At 44.5% G+C, this 18,650-nt stretch overlaps 1 protein-coding gene across 3 annotated transcripts in view; it reads right to left on the bottom strand.

The window, feature by feature from the left end:
• Positions 1 to 18,650, bottom strand: part of LOC135541688 (calcium-dependent secretion activator 1-like) — a 199,832-nt gene that overhangs the window by 117,544 nt on the left and 63,638 nt on the right. For all 3 annotated transcript variants that reach the window (XR_010455985.1, XM_064968004.1, XM_064968005.1), the window contains exon 3: positions 12,810 to 13,142. Coding sequence is in view for 2 of the 3 variants with exons in the window: in XM_064968004.1 (XP_064824076.1) it covers positions 12,810 to 13,142 (333 nt within the window). In the remaining variant the exon portion in view is untranslated. The remainder of the gene's footprint in view (positions 1 to 12,809; positions 13,143 to 18,650) is intronic.

Raw genomic sequence — 18,650 nt, 5'->3', positions numbered from 1 at the left:
TGCTATCTAGAACCTAAAAGTGTTCTTTGCCTGTCCTCACCCTTTGAAGAACCCTTTTTTGTTCAACGTAGAAACCTTTTGAGTTCGTTGAAGAGCCCTTTCCACTTAGGGTTCTACATGGAACCCAAAAGAGTTCTACCTGAAACCAAAAAGGGTTGGTAACACTTTACTTGACACCCAGTGTCATAACATGTTATGACACTGGGTGTTATGTCATACCAGCTGACATAACTTGTCATAACCTGTTATAATATGGTCATAACACTGTCATGACACACATATTTACACCTGTTGTGACATATAGTGCGTTATGTTATGGCTGGATATGACACCTACATAAGTGTGTCAATACTCACATTCATCTCAGTCATCAGCAACAGAGCATTGGGGTAGGTGCATATCTGGCATCAATGTGTGCACAATTACAATGATAATTGAATATGGTCCATTGAAAAAATATATACAGTACCATTCAAAAGTTTGGACACATCTACTCATTAAGGGTTTTTCTTTAGAGGGTTTTTCTTTATTCTACATTGTAGAATAATAATGACTACATCAAAACTATGAAATAACACATATGGAACCATGTAGTAATCAAAAAAGTGTTAAACAAATCCAAATATACTTTATATTTGGGATTGTTCAAAGTAGACACCTTTGCCTTAATGACAGCTTTGCATTCTCTCAACCAGCTTCATGAGGTAGTCACCTGGAATATTTTTCCAACAGTCTTGAAGGAGTTCCCACATCTGCTGAGCAATTGTCAGCTGATTTTTATTTACTCTGAGGTCCATCTTATCCCTTACCATCTCAAAATTGTGTTGATGTTGCACGATTGTGGAGGCCAGGCCATCTGATGCAGCACTCCATCACTCTCCTTCTTGGTCAAATAGCCCTTACACAGCCTGGAGGTGTGTTGGGTCATTGTCTTGTTGAAAAACAAATGATAGTCCCACAGAGCACAAACCAGACGGGATGGCGTATCGCTGCAGAATGCTGTGGTAGCCATGTTGGTTAAGTGTGCTTTGAATTCTAAATAAATCACTGACAGTGTCACAAGCAAAGCAACCCCACATCTCCTCCTCCATGCTTCACGGTGGGAACCACACATGCGTAGATAATCTGTTCACCTACTCTGCGTCTCACAAATACACGGTGGTTGGAAGCCAAATACTCAAATTTGGACTCATCAAACCAAAGGACAAATTTCCACCGGTCTAACGTCCATTGCTATTGTTTCTTGGCCCAAGCAAGTCTCTTCTTATTATTGGTGTCCTTTAGTAGTGGTTTCTTTGCAGCAATTTGAGGCCTGATTCACGCAGTCTCCTCTGAACAGTTGATGTTAAGATTTGTCTGTTACTTGAACATTTTTTGGGGCTGTAATGTCTGAGGCTGGTAACTCTAATGATCTTATCCTCTGCAGCAGAGATAACTTTGGGTCTTCCTTTCCTGTGGCGGTCCTCATGAAGAGCTAGTTTCATCATAGCGCTTGATGGTTTTTGCGGCTGACCTTCATGTCTTAAGGTAATGATTGACTATCGTTTTTTTTTTTGCTTAGTTGAGCAGTTCTTGCCATTATATGGACTTGGTATATTACCAAATAGGGCTATCTTCTGTACACCACCCCTACCTTGTCACAACACAACTGCTTGGCTCAAACACATTAAGATAGAAAGAAATTCCACAAATGAACTTTTAACAAGGCACACCTGTGAAGCTGGTTGAGAGAATGCCAAAAGTGTGCAAAGCTGTCATCAAGGCAAAGGGTGGCTACTTTGAAGAATCTCAAATATAAAATGTATTTGACTTTTTTGGTTACTGCATGATTCCATATGTGTTATTTCATAGTTTTGATGTCTTCACTATTATTATACAATGTAGAAAATAGTAAAAACAAAGAAAAGCCCTGCAGTGTGTCAAAACTTTTGACTCGTATTGTATATAACATAAACATATTGTTGACATGTAAGTTATGGTGTAACGGAATGTTTGGCCTTGTGTGGTAGGTTTTTGTGGGTTTTAACACTCTTATGTAGCTGTCATAACCAGACATAAAATAACACATTATATGACACAACAGGTTAACATATATGTCCCATGACAGTGTTATGACCCTAATATGACAGGTTATGACAAGTTATGTCAGCTGTTATGACATATTACGACATGGTCATGACGTGTCATAATGTGTTATGACGCTGGGTTTCAAGTAAAGGGTTAATTAACCCTTTTGGAACCCTTTTTGATAAGAGTGTATCTATCTAGCCCTCCCTCTCCTCGCTGCTAGCTTAGAAACAATATGCAGTCTGTGCCCCTTCCATTTCTCCCTTCTTCTAATCTATAGTGCTGCATTATGTCGATCCCATCACCAGCCTTACCACACGCACACGCACACAAACATGCACACGCAGGCACGCAAAGAGACACACACAAACACATACACACACACGTACGTGCACACACACACACACAGAGGGTTCCATAATCAGATCAGTTTAATGCTGGAAGCAGAAATCCCTCAAGCATAATTCACCAGCGAACAGTTGCTGACGAAGCAAGCGAAGGCATAATGGGGTGTTGCCTTTCTCCTCCAACACCAGTAGGAGTGGGGGAGCTGTGTGTGTGTCTGTGGGTGTGTGGTGTGCATGCACAGCTCATTCTCCAGTGTTAAATGTAACAATGTTCCAGGGTCTTTATGGTTCTCTTTTCAGTGTTAAAAGAACACATTGCTTATCGTAAAGCAGGGGTCCAATCAAAATCAAATGAAACTGTGTAGAAATGATAATGGACCTACATTCATACAGTTTCTTGACTGTGTCCAGCTCACTAATAATCGCCCAAATTAAATTAGACAGTCAGGGAGCATCAAAAATGGCAAAAAACGATGGATGGGGGACTATTTATTGACATTTTTGACGGTGAGGAAATACAAAACATTTTCAACGCAGCCTTACGGACCTCATTGACAACCGAACACGGCCCTAGGGAAAAAATGAGTTAGTGCTAAATACGGCTGCTAGAATCCTGACTAGAACCCAAAAAATGATTCATATTACTCCAGTGCAAACCTCCCTACTCTGGCTTCCTGTTAAGGCAAGTGCTGATTTCAAGGTTTTACTGCTAACCTACAAAGCGTTACATGGGCTTGCTCCTACCTATCTCTCTGATTTGGTCCTGCCGTACATACCTACACGTACGCTACGGTCACAAGACGCAGGCCTCCTAATTGTCCCTAGAATTTGTAAGCAAACAGCTGGAGGCAGGGCTTTCTCCTATAGAGCTCCATTTTTATGGAACGGTCTGCCTACCCACGTGAGAGATGCAGACTCGGTCTCAACCTTTCAGTCTTTACTGAAGACTCATCTCTTCAGTGGGTCATATGATTGAGTGTAGTCTGGCCCAGGAGTGTGAAGGTGAACGGAAAGGCTCTGGAGCAACGAACCGCCCTTGCTGTCTCTGCCTGGCCGGTTCCCCTCTTTCCACTGTGATTCTCTGCCTCTAACCCTATTGCAGGAGCTGAGTCACTGGCTTACTGGTGCTCTTTCATGTTGTCCCTAGGAGGGGTGTGTCACCTGAGTGGGTTGAGTCACTGACATGGTCTTCCTGTCTGGGTTGGCGCTCCCCCTTGGGTTGTGCTGTGGCGGAGATCTTTGTGGGCTATACTCGGCCTTGTCTCAGGATGGTAAGTTGGTGGTTGAAGATATCCCTCTAGTGGTTTGGGGGCTGTGCTTTGGCAAAGTGGGTGGGGTTATATCCTTCCTGTTTGGCCCTGTCCGGGGGTGTCATCGGATGGGGCCACAGTGTCTCCTGACCCCTCCTGTCTCGGCCTCCAGTATTTATGCTGCAGTAGTTTGTGTCGGGGGGCTAGGGTTGGTTTGTTATATCTTGAGTACTTCTCCTGTCTTATCCGGTGTCCTGTCTGAATTTAAGTATGCTCTCTCTAATTCTCTCTTTCTCTCTTTCTTTCTCTCTCTCGGAGGACCTGAGCCCTAGGACCATGCCTCAGGACTACCTGGTATGAGGACTCCTTGCTGTCCCCAGTCCACCTGGCCATGCTGCTGCTCCAGTTTAAACTGTTCAGCACCTGAGGTGCTGAGGTGTTGACTTGTTGCACCTTCATCAACTACTGTGATTATTATTATTTGACCATGCTGGTCATTTATGAACATTTGAACATCTTGGCCATGTTCTGTCCACCCGGCACAGCCAGAAGAGGACTGGCCACCCCTCATAGCCTGGTTCCTCTCTAGGTTTCTTCCTAGGTTTTGCCGTTTCTAGGGAGTTTTTCCTAGCCACCGTGCTTTTTTTTTAGCTTTTTTTCCACCTTTATTTAACCAGGTAGGCTAGTTGAGAACAAGTTCTCATTTACAACTGCGACCTGGCCAAGATAAAGCATAGCAGTGTGAACAGACAACACAGAGTTACACATGGAGTAAACAATTAACAAGTCAATAACACAGTAGAAAACAAGGGGGGTCTATATACATTGTGTGCAAAAGGCATGAGGAGGTAGGCAAATAATTACAATTTTGCAGATTAACAGTGGAGTGATAAATGATCAGATGGTCATGTACAGGTAGAGATACTGGTGTGCAAAAGAGCAGAAAAGTAAATAAATAAAAACAGTATGGGGATGAGGTAGGTGAAAATGGGTGGGCTATTTACCAATAGACTATGTACAGCTGCAGCGATCGGTTAGCTGCTCAGATAGCACATGTTTGAAGTTGGTGAGGGAGATAAAAGTCTCCAACTTCAGGGATTTTTGCAATTCGTTCCAGTCACAGGCAGCAGAGAACTGGAAGGAAAGGTGGCCAAATGAGGTGTTGGCTTTAGGGATGATCAGTGAGATACACCTGCTGGAGCGCGTGTTACGGATGGGTGTTGCCATCGTGACCAGTGAACTGAGATAAGGCGGAGCTTTACCTAGCATGGACTTGTAGATGACCTGGAGCCAGTGGCTTCTACACTTGCATTGCTTGATGTTTGGGGTTTTAGGCTGGGTTTCTGTACAGCACTTTGAGATATCAGCTGATGCACGAAGAGCTATATAAATACATTTGATTTGAGGTTGACACCTCTGGTGTTAAACCTTATTTGCATATCTCAGGCTGCCTTTCAAGTTATTTGTAGAGTTACCATCCGTGACTGTATTTGTTAGTGACAAAGACATGCTTGTTGCATTCGTTCATTTTCAGTCCTGTGACCTTTATCAAGTGAGAGCCCAATTAAACACCACATCAGGCCTTCAAGTCACATAATGCTGGCTTGCTAAGTGATGTGTAATTCCTATTAGGAAGACTAAGATATGAGACTACCTCAAGCATCTAAACTGGAATAACCATTTCAGTAACAGGTGCAATAAATCCAAGTAACAGATTAGATTCATTTAGGAAATCTATGTTATTTATTAGAGTAGCATAGGATGAATTCATCGATGTACATGCAAAAACATAGGTATTGAAACAAACATTCTCAAAATCAATTTGCAATAGAAGTCCTGTATGGCTCTGTTAGTAGGGCATGGTGCTTGAAACACCAGGGTTGTGGGTTAGGTTCCCATGCAGGACCAGTATGAAAATGTATGAACTCACTCCGGATAAGAGTGTCTGCTAAAATATAAATGTGAGCACGATGGGTGTGGTTTTCGGTTCAACACTCGTTATTAAAACACTAGGGTTATTCTACACCACTGCACACACACACATTTCTGTCTGTTTGCTGCGGGTTTGTGATTGCTCGTTTCAGAGTTAGAGGTTAATTTTAATGTTCTCTGCTCTCTCTTACCTCACTTTGACATCTCCCTGTGCATACGATGAAGGTAATTTAATCAGCTGCCACTTGAGATTGGGGGAAAAATTTCAGTCGAAGAGAGAGAAAGAGAGTTCATCCGTGCGGGTAAATATTCATGATCACACATCAGAGCAGCTGAGCGAGGAGAGTGTGAGAAACAGCATTTTATTTCAACCAGTCAGTGACGTTGTTGCACTGCATCATTGTATCACTGTATCAGATCCCTGCTCCACCAACAGAACAGATATTTTCACCCTGTGGTGTCATAGCACTAACAAGCAACCAAATCTGCTTTCATTGAATAACTCTAGATCCAGTATTGAGGTTTGGCACTTAAGTGCTTAACTATTTACAGTATTTTAGAGGTGTCAAGTGCAGCAGAAACGTCCTCTACTTTCAACCATTCAGGAAATCTTTACTTATTGTAAACATGTATATTTGTTTCTTTATCTGCACATCTGTGTCTGAAACATATTGTCAAACTCTTTAAACAACAAATGTGAAATCAAAAGCCTTGCGACTCTCTGTTGAAATTATATTCTCTCCCAGTCTCTGACTGTAGCTAACCCAGACAATCTCTCTCTCTCTCTCTCTCTCTCTCTCTCTCTCTCTCTCTCTCTCTCTCTCTCTCTCTCTCTCTCTCTTTCTAGCACACACACACACACATTCTGTGGTGGTGGTGAAGGCACTTCTTACGCCCCCGAGACAGCAGAGAAAGACTGCCAGCCTATCTTCTATGTGATTCACACAGAAACAATGGCTGATGAGAGCTGAACATAATGCAAACAAAAGCTCATCAATTTTTCTGCCAGGCTATTGTCAATATGAACCCACTGGCTGTCAAGGTCCATCCTCCTCTTGATTATAGCAGCTAGGAACCAGGGAGTGGGAACTGTACTGTACATTTCAGCATTGTGGTCATGCCATAGATGAAATGCCAAATTATTTTATACAACTTTGCTGTTGGGGATAATAAATAAATAATGTGTCTTATGAACATGATTTTCCCCACTCAATCCTCAATTTGAAACCCAGGCTATTGTAGACATGAACCCCCTCACCATAGCAGGTAGGCAGTAGGCTGTGAGCTGTGCCCACTATGCATCGACAGAATAACAAAACAAAAAAACAAAAATCTAAATTGTTGCATTGTGAAAATGTCACAGCTGAAATGCCAACAGTACTTCAGAGTCTCTAAAATATTAAACAAAATGTCAATTATTCCTCCCACTCTCAATTTGTGATCCAAAATATTCAAAACCAACATTTTTTCAAAATGTATTTGAAGTAGGCTATATTTGTGCATATTTGTAAGTACAAATATATTAGTGTACACTATTATTTGTTACAAAAATTGTATGGGCCCTGGTAAAAAGTAGAACACTATATAGGGAATAGGGTGCCATTTGGGACACATTCTGCGTGTTATCTGCTCCATATGAATAATATTAACGCTGACCACTTCCATCCATAGTGCCTGTAACTGTTCAGCAGCACCCAAGCAGCCTTGTGAGAGGAGCTGAGAGACTAAATTGTTACTGTGGTACTGTAGAGACACAGCAATGGAGTCTAATGGTCTTCAATAATACCCAACCAGCAGTCTCATTGTTTGTTATTGAGTTAGAGTAATGCTCAAAGAATATAACCGCGTCACTACAGCTCAAAGCCAAGATAATGAATCTGTCACCTTGAGGTGTGATTATCATCACATTTGTGATGCTTGGTTGCGTGACTATAATTGTCATCTCTATTTGTTTTATTTTTGCCATGTCATTGCTGACACTGGCATTGACTGGTTCATTGGCTACAAAGATGACTCATATGCATGCAGCCTTCAGTGGTAACCTCAACAGCAAGGCAAACGATCATCCAAATAGATCAGATGGCAAATGTTGAAATAATTTGTTGGTTAATATGAGAAAGAGATTGGTAAGGCCATTCATGTCATCTCTAGGCGTGAGTACATGGCAGGCAACAACACATTCACATTTTCTGCATCCGACTGCACTTGCCCGACAATTTCTGCTAATTATGTCTAATTGTGCTTACATTAAATAAACTCCAGGTGGTCTATGTGTCATCTAATGGCACAAACTCATTCAGAACGCCTCTTAGAACGCCTTTCTATTGACAAAAAAATGCCATTCACTCCATCACTATCAGAAAGGCTAAATGATGTGCATTTTATGCGGATGAATGTGTTTGATGCAGAGTAGCTTGCCTTTGGCTTAACGTGGCTAAACGACCAAACATACACACACACGTGCCCACGCACACACACACTTACACGCCACTCAGAGAGTCATTTAACCAGGTCAATCGGCTGTCATGATGTGGCCTTGAAGCTTCTATTCAGCTGCATGCTTTACTGAAACTCACGACACGAAACATATTACTCTGTGTGTGTGTTTCATGCAGCACTTGAAAGTTCTATTCAGTTCCATGCTTTACTGAACTGGAACTCATAATGAGCCACATTACAGAGTGGAAAGTAGACACGAAGTAGACACACAGCCTTCTTAGAAATACATATTCCTGCACAGCTCCAATAGGCATGAGGAATAGAGACATGTACATCTTTGCATTACCACAGATGCTGGACTGTGCCACGGATAGCACAGTTAGGTCACTTGGTTGTGCAGCCCAGCCTTAGTGTGTCGTATCATGAGAGCCAGACAGGCTGGTGCGATGGGGCCGTTGATTATACATACTGTACCAGTGTACTAGTCTACCAGTACAAGGTACCAGTGTACTCAACCTGCTCTGAGTCACTCTCAGAGCCACTTGTACCACATTCCCCTGGTTATCACCTGATTGTGCAGCCCAGCCTCATTACATTGTATTGGGAGAGCCAGAGAGGCTGGTGCAGGGGGACCACAGGTCACACTGTACCAGTCTAGTCAGCCTGCTCCGAGTCACTCCCATATTTCTGCAGTGCTTCCCGGTACCTTGTATCTGGGACAGAAATAGTCCTTCTCCATTCCCCCACTCTCTTGTTATGTGACTTTAACAAATGACTTAAATCCCACGAGATAAGAGCTAAAACTTATGGCCTCTGAATCTTAACCAATCCCTGAAAACCTCTCATCACATCTTCTCCAACCAGCCCTGAGGCATCTAGTGCTGAGCAGCGAGCAGCATCATCTTCTGTTTGGGGAGAACGCCATCATCGATCTAAATGGATATGCACCATTTCACCATTGTTTCAAATAGTAACACAGCATATCAATCTGGATTCTAGGATAATCATCGAGAGAGAACAGTGGAGAATGCAGCGCTGCCATTGCCATGGGTTGGTTCTTATGAGGGATGTCTCCCCAAATGGTACCTTTGTCCCTACATAGTGCACTACTTTTGACCAGAGGCTTATGTGGTCGAACGTAGTGCACTATACTGTACACAAACAAATCACACTGTGGTAAAAAGGCATATTGCTCCTGTCATATTAAACACTGTGGTCAAAGGCCTATTGCTCCTGTCATATTGAACACTGTGGTAAAAAGCCTATTGCTCCTGTCATATTGAACACTGTGGTAAAAAGGCCTATTGCTCCTGTCATATTGAACACTGTGGTAAAAAAGCATATTGCTCCTGTCATGTTGAACACTGTGGTCAAAGGCCCATTGTTCTTGTCAAATTGAACACTGTGGTAAAAAGGCCTATTGCTCCGGTCATAATGAACACTGTGGTAAAAAAGCATATTGCTCCGGTCATATTGAACACTGTGGTCAAAGGCCTATTGCTCTTGTCAAATTGAACACTGTGGTAAAAAGGCATATTGCTCTGGTCATAATGAACACTGCGGTAAATAAGCATATTGCTCCGGTCATATTGAACACTGTGGTAAAAAGTCCTATTGCTCCTGTCATATTGAACACCGTGGTAAAAAGCCTTGTTGCTGCTGTTATATTGAACACTGTGGTAAAATGGCCGATTGCTCCTGTCATATTGAACACTGTGGTAAAAAGGTCTATAGTGTCAGTGGTCAGCAGACAAATAGCTATTCTGCTGCTTGTGAGCAGTGGTGTTTTCACTGCTGTGACAAGATGGTAACTGGCATAGGGATATTTAGTATGCTGAAATGGCCCGCCTCTGATCGCTCTGTTTATGTGTGCATCTGTGTGTCTGTCTGTCCGTCCGTGTGTGTGTCCGTCCGTCTGTCCGTCCACGTGTGTGTGTCTGTTCATGTGTGTGTTTGTATGTGTGTGTGTGTGTGTACGTACATGAATGCATGATTTTAAGCATGTGTGTCTGATTTACCATTTGTCTGGATTGGAACACAATCTGACCAGTTTAGCTCATTGCTACAGCCAAGTGGCCCTGACCTGAAGACATATCATGGAGGAGAAGCACCACAATATGCTCTACCTAAAACACAGCAACACCGTTTCCAGTTACCAATGCAAAAAAAAGCAAAAGGGCAAAAATAACAAACAGAACACGATTGATTATATTTAAAATTTGGCAGCTTCCTTTGGCTGCAGCTCTGCAGTGCTTAGTGCCAAGTGGTATATGTTCAGAGGGATTGCCCACCATGCCACCATATCAACCCACAGCACTGTGTCCTTGTCCTGCAAGCAGATTCATTCCTGACCCTCCACCAGCGGCTCTTCCCTGCTCCGCCGCCCGGTTGCACAGGAAAACTAGGTTAGCCATCTTCAAAGGATGAGCAGGGAAGAAACTAAAGCAACTATGGGAAGATTCAGAGGGGCTGTGCTTTATCTCAGCGTGAGATAGACCAACAAATTAAGGATTGGAGAGAGAGAGAGAGAAAGAGAGAGAGAAAGAAAGAGAGAGAGAAAGCTATTTGTCTTTAAACAGACAGTACATCGTGGCAGACTATCTATCCACTGTGACTGATAAAAAATGGAGAAAAACACTGACTGTGTACAGACTCAGTATGTAAAGCCTGGCCTTAGAAAGCAGCCGTCATAGACAAATCTCAGAGAGGACAGGTTGTGCTCACTCTGCCTTGAGACAGCTGCATTTTCTCCAACACTGCCAGAACTACACAGACTTATGGGCAATTTTCTTTCCCAAAATTGAAAACAAATACAACAGTTTTGAAACCAAAACAGAAAGGGAGAAAATCAAATATCGACTGGGAATAAAAAAACAACTTTTGTGCCACATTGATGCGTGTCTATATGTTTGCGGTAACACTTTAGACAGACTGACAGACTGACAGACTGACTGACTGACTGACTGACTGACTGACTGACTCACTCACTCACTCACTCACTCACTCACTCACTCACTCACTCACTCACTCACTCACTCACTCACTCACTCACTCACTCACTCATGCCTCTGAATTGTCAAGACTGATCAATCTATCACTTCACATTGTAACCCAGTCTCACATCAGTTCAAAGCTTCCTGAGGATATGCTGTTGGGATAGCAACCATTAAAACTGCAATTTGTAACTTTTTAGGAGACAACCAAATTCACATGGAAATGTGTGTTGTAGATCTATAATTTTAATTGAAAGCAAGTCTAAGGTAGATCTGTTCTATGTGCTCTATTTTTATTCCTCCTATTCTGAAGTTTTGTTTTGTGTCTCTTACTTTTGGTTTTGTACACCAGCTTCAAACCACAGAAAACACTATTTTTGGTTATGGAAAATATATTATATTCTTGCCGGTTTTGTCACATAAACTGAAATTAGGCGAAGAATTAGAATTTGATCTACCAGGAAATGGCACAATAATTTCTGTGCAGTGCATCTTTAAGATGTTATACAACATAAATGATGAAGAAAACAGTAAGATGATACTTCTTCTCTCAGGCAGAAATGAAGCCGCTTCAACAATTCATTGGTTTCTGAGGGCCACGTGCATTAAATCCAAATGGGAGAGAATGAGACCATTCACTTAAGTGTGGTTACTAATGCATTAAATTATGAGGAAATGTAAATGTATCTGAGCTCTGGCTCCGAATGCGTCCTGTGATCAGACTTTTAATCAAGCTCCTGGAAGAAGAATATATTAGCACGGCAATCTGCTCTCTAGGTCTCAGAGTTCTCAGAGAGTGTTGTACAAGTGAAGCAGCGCTGTCGAAGAGTTATGTCTGACACAAGCACACTGGTGTCCACCATCTCAACATGTCACTCCTCATAGGAAGGAGATTGAAGTGCAGCTTCTCTAGGTGCAGGGCTGTTAGATAGGCCTGTGATTTACCAGCTTTGGGTTTGTGCGATCTCCCTCTTGAAAATAAGTGTCAGGTGCATGTTATTTTATATTATTTCACCAAATGGAAACCTGATGAAGGCTGTTTCAGCCAAAATACAAGAACAGGAAGAGCCTGTTTGAAAGTAAAACATGCCTTCTAGTCAAGGTGTTAAACCTGGGCCCATGTCCACAAATTGACTCAGAGTAAGAGTGCTGATCGAGGATCAGTTTGACCATGCATTATAATCTAAAAGAAAAACCTGATCTTAAGTCAGCACTCCTACATTGTTATTGATTATTGCATTGTTGGGTTTTGAGTTAGCAAGAAAGGCATTTCACTGTACTTGTGCATGTGACATTAAAACTTGAAATGCTTGAGATGCTTGAAAAATACAGCTGGTCTTTAAAACCTGGAGTGATTCTATAAACCCATATTGATCTGTGACCTTGCTACTGCGTGAGAGTAAGGAGACAGCAGACTTTCCACTGTAGCTGTTACAGCTGCAGGCATAGCCTGAACAACAGTAACAAGTGCTGGACTGTTCTTGGCCTTGATTGTTTTTTGCCTGTCATTGCAGGCAAAACTGTCTGCAATGACATCAGTCTCTGGTTGTGATGGCATCATGATGACGTCATTGTCACCAGTCAGTTTTGCCCACTGGGAAAGTGGGTCTTTTTTACCAGCGATATACAGCGATATACACACACATAGATGCGTCAGAAATAGCAGCCTATGGACCCTAGTCAAAAGCAGTGCAGGGAATAGGGAACCATTTCGGATGCAACCATATTTCACAGTGATGCGTACACACACACACCCTCCCTCTACTAACGCCTGCTCTTACCTGGCAGGCGTTGTAGAGCAGCTGGTGCTCAAATTTCTTGATACCCAGAATGTTCTGGAACATCTCGTAGAGCTGGTCCTTGCTGAGGATGAGCTCTGAGGCGGCACTGGCCGTCATGCGCTGCTGGGCTTTGCGTGGGTCCTCGTCCCCGCGGTAGATGGTGTCGAACTTGGCCATCCAGGAGCTGAGCACTGTCTCCTTACTCAGGCCGTCGATCTCAGGCAGGCTGCGGACACGCTTCTCGATGTGCCTCTTGAACACCTCCCTGCAGTCATTGGCTGAGAAGCCCCCGCTCTGGACCATCTTGGCAACGCGGTCGCTCTTCAGGAACACCTGCGGTCACAGAGAGACATGTTGGAAAGGATAGATAACCGCACACTGTTGAAAACATCCAGAAGAAATACAAAAGTGAGGTTTAAATGCCAAAATTATATTTCTTCGGACAGATGCCCCAAAATGTGCTCAGCGCAATAATAAATACAAGTGAAAGGATACATTTTTTGTTGACTTAACCAATCATCAGTGTGATAAAGGGCACCCACATCTGGCTCATGTAAGTAGAGCATCTGAAGTTATAATGCCACAGAGAGAAAGAGAGCAATGTGATGTCAACGACTGTCTTGTAACAGAGTAGAGACAGAAAGTCTCTACTGCTGTTGCAGCTACAGATAATAATAGGTGTTTAATTTATATAGTGCTTGTCAGTACAAAGAATAGCAAAGCATGAAAAGTGGCGAACCGATATAAAAGAAAAACATATTTCCACGTTTGCACCTGAAGGCACTTGGAATGCAAACAGCAGACAATGGAGTTATGAAAAGACACCAACCAGGTCTGCTGAGATAATATCATTTATAATAACACATCTGAAATATTTACACTGCTACTGTAACGGGCTATCTAACTACCGCAAATAAACTATGATAAACTATACCCACTGAGGACACACTGTCTGAATCAACATTGTTTCTAAGTAATTTCAAGGATTCATTTGAACCTTGAACGATTACAATTACTTTGAAACAACATTGAATTGCCCGCTGTGCCAAGTGGGTATTGTGATTGCAAATGGGTACCATCCAAAATAAAGGAAACACCAACATAAAGTGTCTTAACAAGGCATTGGGTCACCACTAGCTGCCATAATAGCTTCAATGAGTAAATTCATAGATTTTACAAGTGTCTGGAACTCTATTGGAGGGATGTGACACCATTCTTCCATGAGAAATTGTTGATGGTGGTGGAAAACGCTGTCTTGGGCGCCACTCCAGAATCTCCCATAGGTGTTCATTTGGGTTGAGATCTGGTGACTGAGACACACACACTTAAAACACTTTAAATGTCCCTATGCTCCTTTGAGACCACCCTTTAAAATTCACAGATCCCTTCATTTAGCCATGGCAGCCAAAATAATGGCAATTTGGAATTTTTATACATGACCCTAAGCATGATGGAATGTTAATTACTAAACTAAATCAGGTACCACACCTGTGTGGAAGCACCTCTTTAAAAAATATGCTGAACAAGCATACAGTTGAAGTCTGATATACATACACCTTAGCCAAATATATTTATACTCAGTTTTTCACCACTCCTGACATTAAATCCTAGTAAAAATTCCCTCTTAGGTCAGTTAGGATCACCACTTTATTTTCAGAATGTGTCAGAATAATAGTAGAGAGAATTATTTATTTCAGCTTTTATTTCCTTCATCACATTCTCAGTGGGTCAGAAGTTTACATACACTCAATTAGTATTTGGTAGCATTGCCTTTAAATTGTTTAACTTGGGTCGAACACCTCAGGTAGCCTTCCACAAGCTTCCCACAATAAGTTGGGTGCATTTTGGCCCATTCCTCCTGACAGAGCTGGTGTAATTGAGTCAGATTTGTAGGCCTCCTTGCTCACAAACTTTTTCAGATCTGCCCACACATTTTCTATAGGATTGAGGTCAGGGCTTTGTGATGGCCACTCCAATACCTTGACTTTATTGTCCTTAAGCCATTTTACCACAACTTTGGAAGTATGCTTGTGGTCATTGTCCATTTGGAAGACCATTTGCGACCAAGCTTTTACTTCCTGACTGACGTCTTGACATGCTGCTTCAATATATCCACATAATTAACCTGCCTCATGAAGCCATCTATTTTGTGAAGTGCACCAATCCCTCCTGCAGCAAAGCACCCCCACAACATGATGCTGTCATTCCCGTGCTTCACGGTCGAGATGGTGTTCTTCGGCTTGCAAGCCTCACCCTTTTTCCTCCAAACATAACGATTGTCATTATGGCCAAACAGTTTTATTTTTGTTCTATCAGACCAGAGGATATTTCTCCAAAAAGTACGATCTTTGTCCTCTTGTGCAGTTTCAAACTGTAGTCTGGCATTTTTATGGCGGTTTTGGAGCAGTGGCTTCTTCCGTGCTGAGCGACCTTTCAAGGTTATGTCTATATAGGACTTGTCTTACTGTGGATATGTCACGTCTAATCAAGGTGGGTGAAATCAGGCGCAGAGAGCAGATAGCGATATGAAAGTTTATTCTCTGGTGAACAAGAAACACGGTCAACCCAATACACACAGGGTGAACAATCCAACACAGGATAAAAGACGAACCGGAGAATAAGAACACAAAATACACCAACAGACATGGGTGACAAATAAACAATCCCGCACAAAACAAGGGCGGGACAACCTACATTATATACAGACACTAATTAACTAAACAACACACAGGTGAAACCAATCAGACAAAACCAACAGATACACGAAAAGGGATCGGTAATGGCTAGTAGGACGGTGACGGCGGCCGCCGAGCACCGCCTGAACGGGGCAGGAGAGCCAACCTCGGCGGAAGTCGTGACAGTACCCCCCCCACCCCCCCCCGACACGCGGCTCCAGCAGCGCACCGCCACCGTCCTCGAGGACGACCCGGAGGACAAGGTGCTGGGCAATCCGGGTGGAGGCGGTGGAAATCTCTCAGGAGGGAAGGGTCCAAAATGTCCCTCACCGGAACCCAGCATCTCTCCTCCGGGCCGTACCCCTCCCAGTCCACGAGGTACTGTAGGCCCCCCACCCGGCGTCTAGAATCTAGAATGCTTCGAACTGTATACGCCGGGGACCCCTCGATGTCCAGAGGGGGCGCAGGGACCTCAGGCACCTCACCTTCTTGCAGGGGACCAGCCACCACCGGCCAGAGGAGAGACACATGAAACGAGGGGTTAATACGGTAGTACCTAGGAAGTTGTAACCTATAACACACCTCGTTTATTCTCCTCAGGACTTTGAACGGCCCCACACACTGCGGCCCCAGCTTCCGACAGGGCAGGCGAAGGGACAGGTTTCGGGTCGAGAGCCAGACCCTGTCCCCCGGTGCAAACACGGGGGTCTCACTGCGGTGCTGGCCAGCGCTCCTCTTCTGCCGTTCTCCCGCTAACCGTAATGAGCCCTGAATGGCTTTCCAGGTGTCCTTGGAGCGCTGTACCCATTCCTCCAACGCAGGAGCCTCGGTCTGACTCTGATGCCATGGAGCCAGGACCGGCTGGTAACTTAACACACACTCAAAAGGAGACAAGTTAGTAGAGGAGTGACGTAAGGAGTTCTGGGCTAGTTCGAACATGGAACATACCTTTCCCACTCACCAGGCCGGTCCCGACAATAGGACCGCAGAAACCTGCCCACATCCTGGTTTACGCGCTCCACCTGCCCATTACTCTCGGGGTGAAAACCTGAGGTTAAGCTAACCGAGACCTCCAGTCTCTCCATAAATGCCCTCCACACTCTAGACGTGAATTGGGGACCCCGATCAGAGACGATGTCCTCAGGCACCCCATAGTGCCGGAAGACATGGGTAAATAAAGCCTCAGCAGTCTGCAGGGCCGTAGGGAGACCGGGCAACGGAATGAGACGACAGGACTTAGAAAACCAATCCACAACGACCAGGATCGTAGTACTTCCCTGGGACATGGGAAGGTCGGTAAGAAAGTCCACCGATAAGTGTGTCCACGGCCGTTGTGGAACGGGGAGGGGTTGTAATTTACCTCTAGGCAGGTGCCGAGGAGCCTTGCTCTGAGCACACACTGAGCAGGAGGAGACATAAAATCTCATGTCTTTAGCCAGTGTGGGCCACCAGTATCTCCCTCTCAGACTCTGCACTGTCCTCTTGATACCAGGATGACCCGAGGAGGGAAGAGTATGAGCCCACCGAATCAGCTTGTCCCGGACCACCCTCGGCACGTACTTGGTCCCTACTGGACAGTTAGGAGGAGCCGGCTCTGACCGTGAGGCCCTCTCTATCTCAGCGTCCACCTCCCATACCACCGGTGCCACGAGACATGACGGTGGAATGATGGGAGTTGGCTCAACTGACCGTTCCTCGGTATCATAGAGGCGAGACAGTGCGTCAGCTTTGATGTTTTGGGAGCCTGGCCGATATGTGAGGGTAAACTGGAACCTGGTAAAAACATGGCCCATCTAGCCTGACGTGGATTTAGTCTCTTAGCTGCCCGGATGTACTCGAGATTACGATGGTCAGTCCAGATGAGAAAAGGGTATTTAGCCCCCTCAAGCCAATGTCTCCACACCTTCAGAGCCTTGACTACAGCTAACAACTCCCGGTCCCCAACATCATAGTTTCGCTCCACTGGGCTGAGCTTGCTCGAAAAGAAAGCACACGGGCGGAGCTTGGATGGCACGCCCGAACGTTGGGACAGCACGGCTCCAGCCCCAGCCTCGGACGCATCCACCTCCACTATGAACGCTAAAGAGGGGTCCGGATGCGCCAACACGGGCGCATTGGTGAACAGCTCCTTCAGACGACTGAAAGCTCTGCCCGCCTCTGCTGACCAGCGCAAGCGCACCGCTCCTCCCTTCAGCAGTGAGGTGATGGGAGCAGCCACCTGACCAAAACCTCGGGTAAACCTCCGGTAGTAATTGGCAAACCCTAAAAACCGCTGCACTTCTTTCACCGTGGTCGGAGTCGGCCAATTACGCACGGCTGTAACGCGATCATCCTCCATCACCACCCCGGAGGTGGAAATACGATACCCCAGGAAGGAAACGGACTGTTTGAAAAACTCACATTTCTCCGCCTTGCAATACAGGTCATGTTCCAGTAGTCGCCTAAGTACCTTACGCACCAGAGACACATGCTCCGCTCGTGTGGCAGAATAGATCAAGATGTCATCAATGTACACTACCACTCCCTGCCCGAGCAGGTCTCAGAGAATCTCATCTACGAAGGATTGGAAAACGGCTGGAGCATTCTTCAACCCGCATGGCATGACGCAGTACTCATAATGACCAGAAGTAGTACTAAATGCTGTTTTCCACTCATCTCCTCCCCGGATACGTACCAGATTATACGCGCTCCTCAGGTCCAGTTTTGTGAAGAAGCGCGCCCCGTGAAATGATTCCATTGCCGTAGCGATGAGAGGTAGTGGGTAACTAAACCCCACTGTGATGGAATTTAGACCTCTATAATCAATACATGGACGCAGACCTCCATCCTTCTTCTTCACAGAAAAGAAGCTCGAGGAGACGGGTGATATGGAGGGCTAAATGTATCCCTGTCCCAGCGATTCAGAAACATATGTTTCCCATCGCAACTGTCTCCTCCTGGGACAATGAATACACGTGACTCCTAGGAAGTGCAGCGTTTTCCAGAAGGTTTATCGCGCAGTCCTCTCGACGATGAGGTGGTAATTAGGTCGCATTCCCTTTACTGAAGGCGATAGCCAAATCGGCATATTCAGAGGGAATGCGCACGGTGGAAACTTGGTCTGGACTCTCCACCGTAGTCGCACCAACGGCAACTCCTATACACCTACCTGAACACTCCTCTGACC

This window comes from Oncorhynchus masou, chromosome 6, assembly GCF_036934945.1.
Source record: "Oncorhynchus masou masou isolate Uvic2021 chromosome 6, UVic_Omas_1.1, whole genome shotgun sequence".
NCBI classification, from domain to species: Eukaryota; Metazoa; Chordata; class Actinopteri; order Salmoniformes; family Salmonidae; genus Oncorhynchus; species Oncorhynchus masou.
This window is presented reverse-complemented; position numbering and strand designations above follow the sequence as displayed.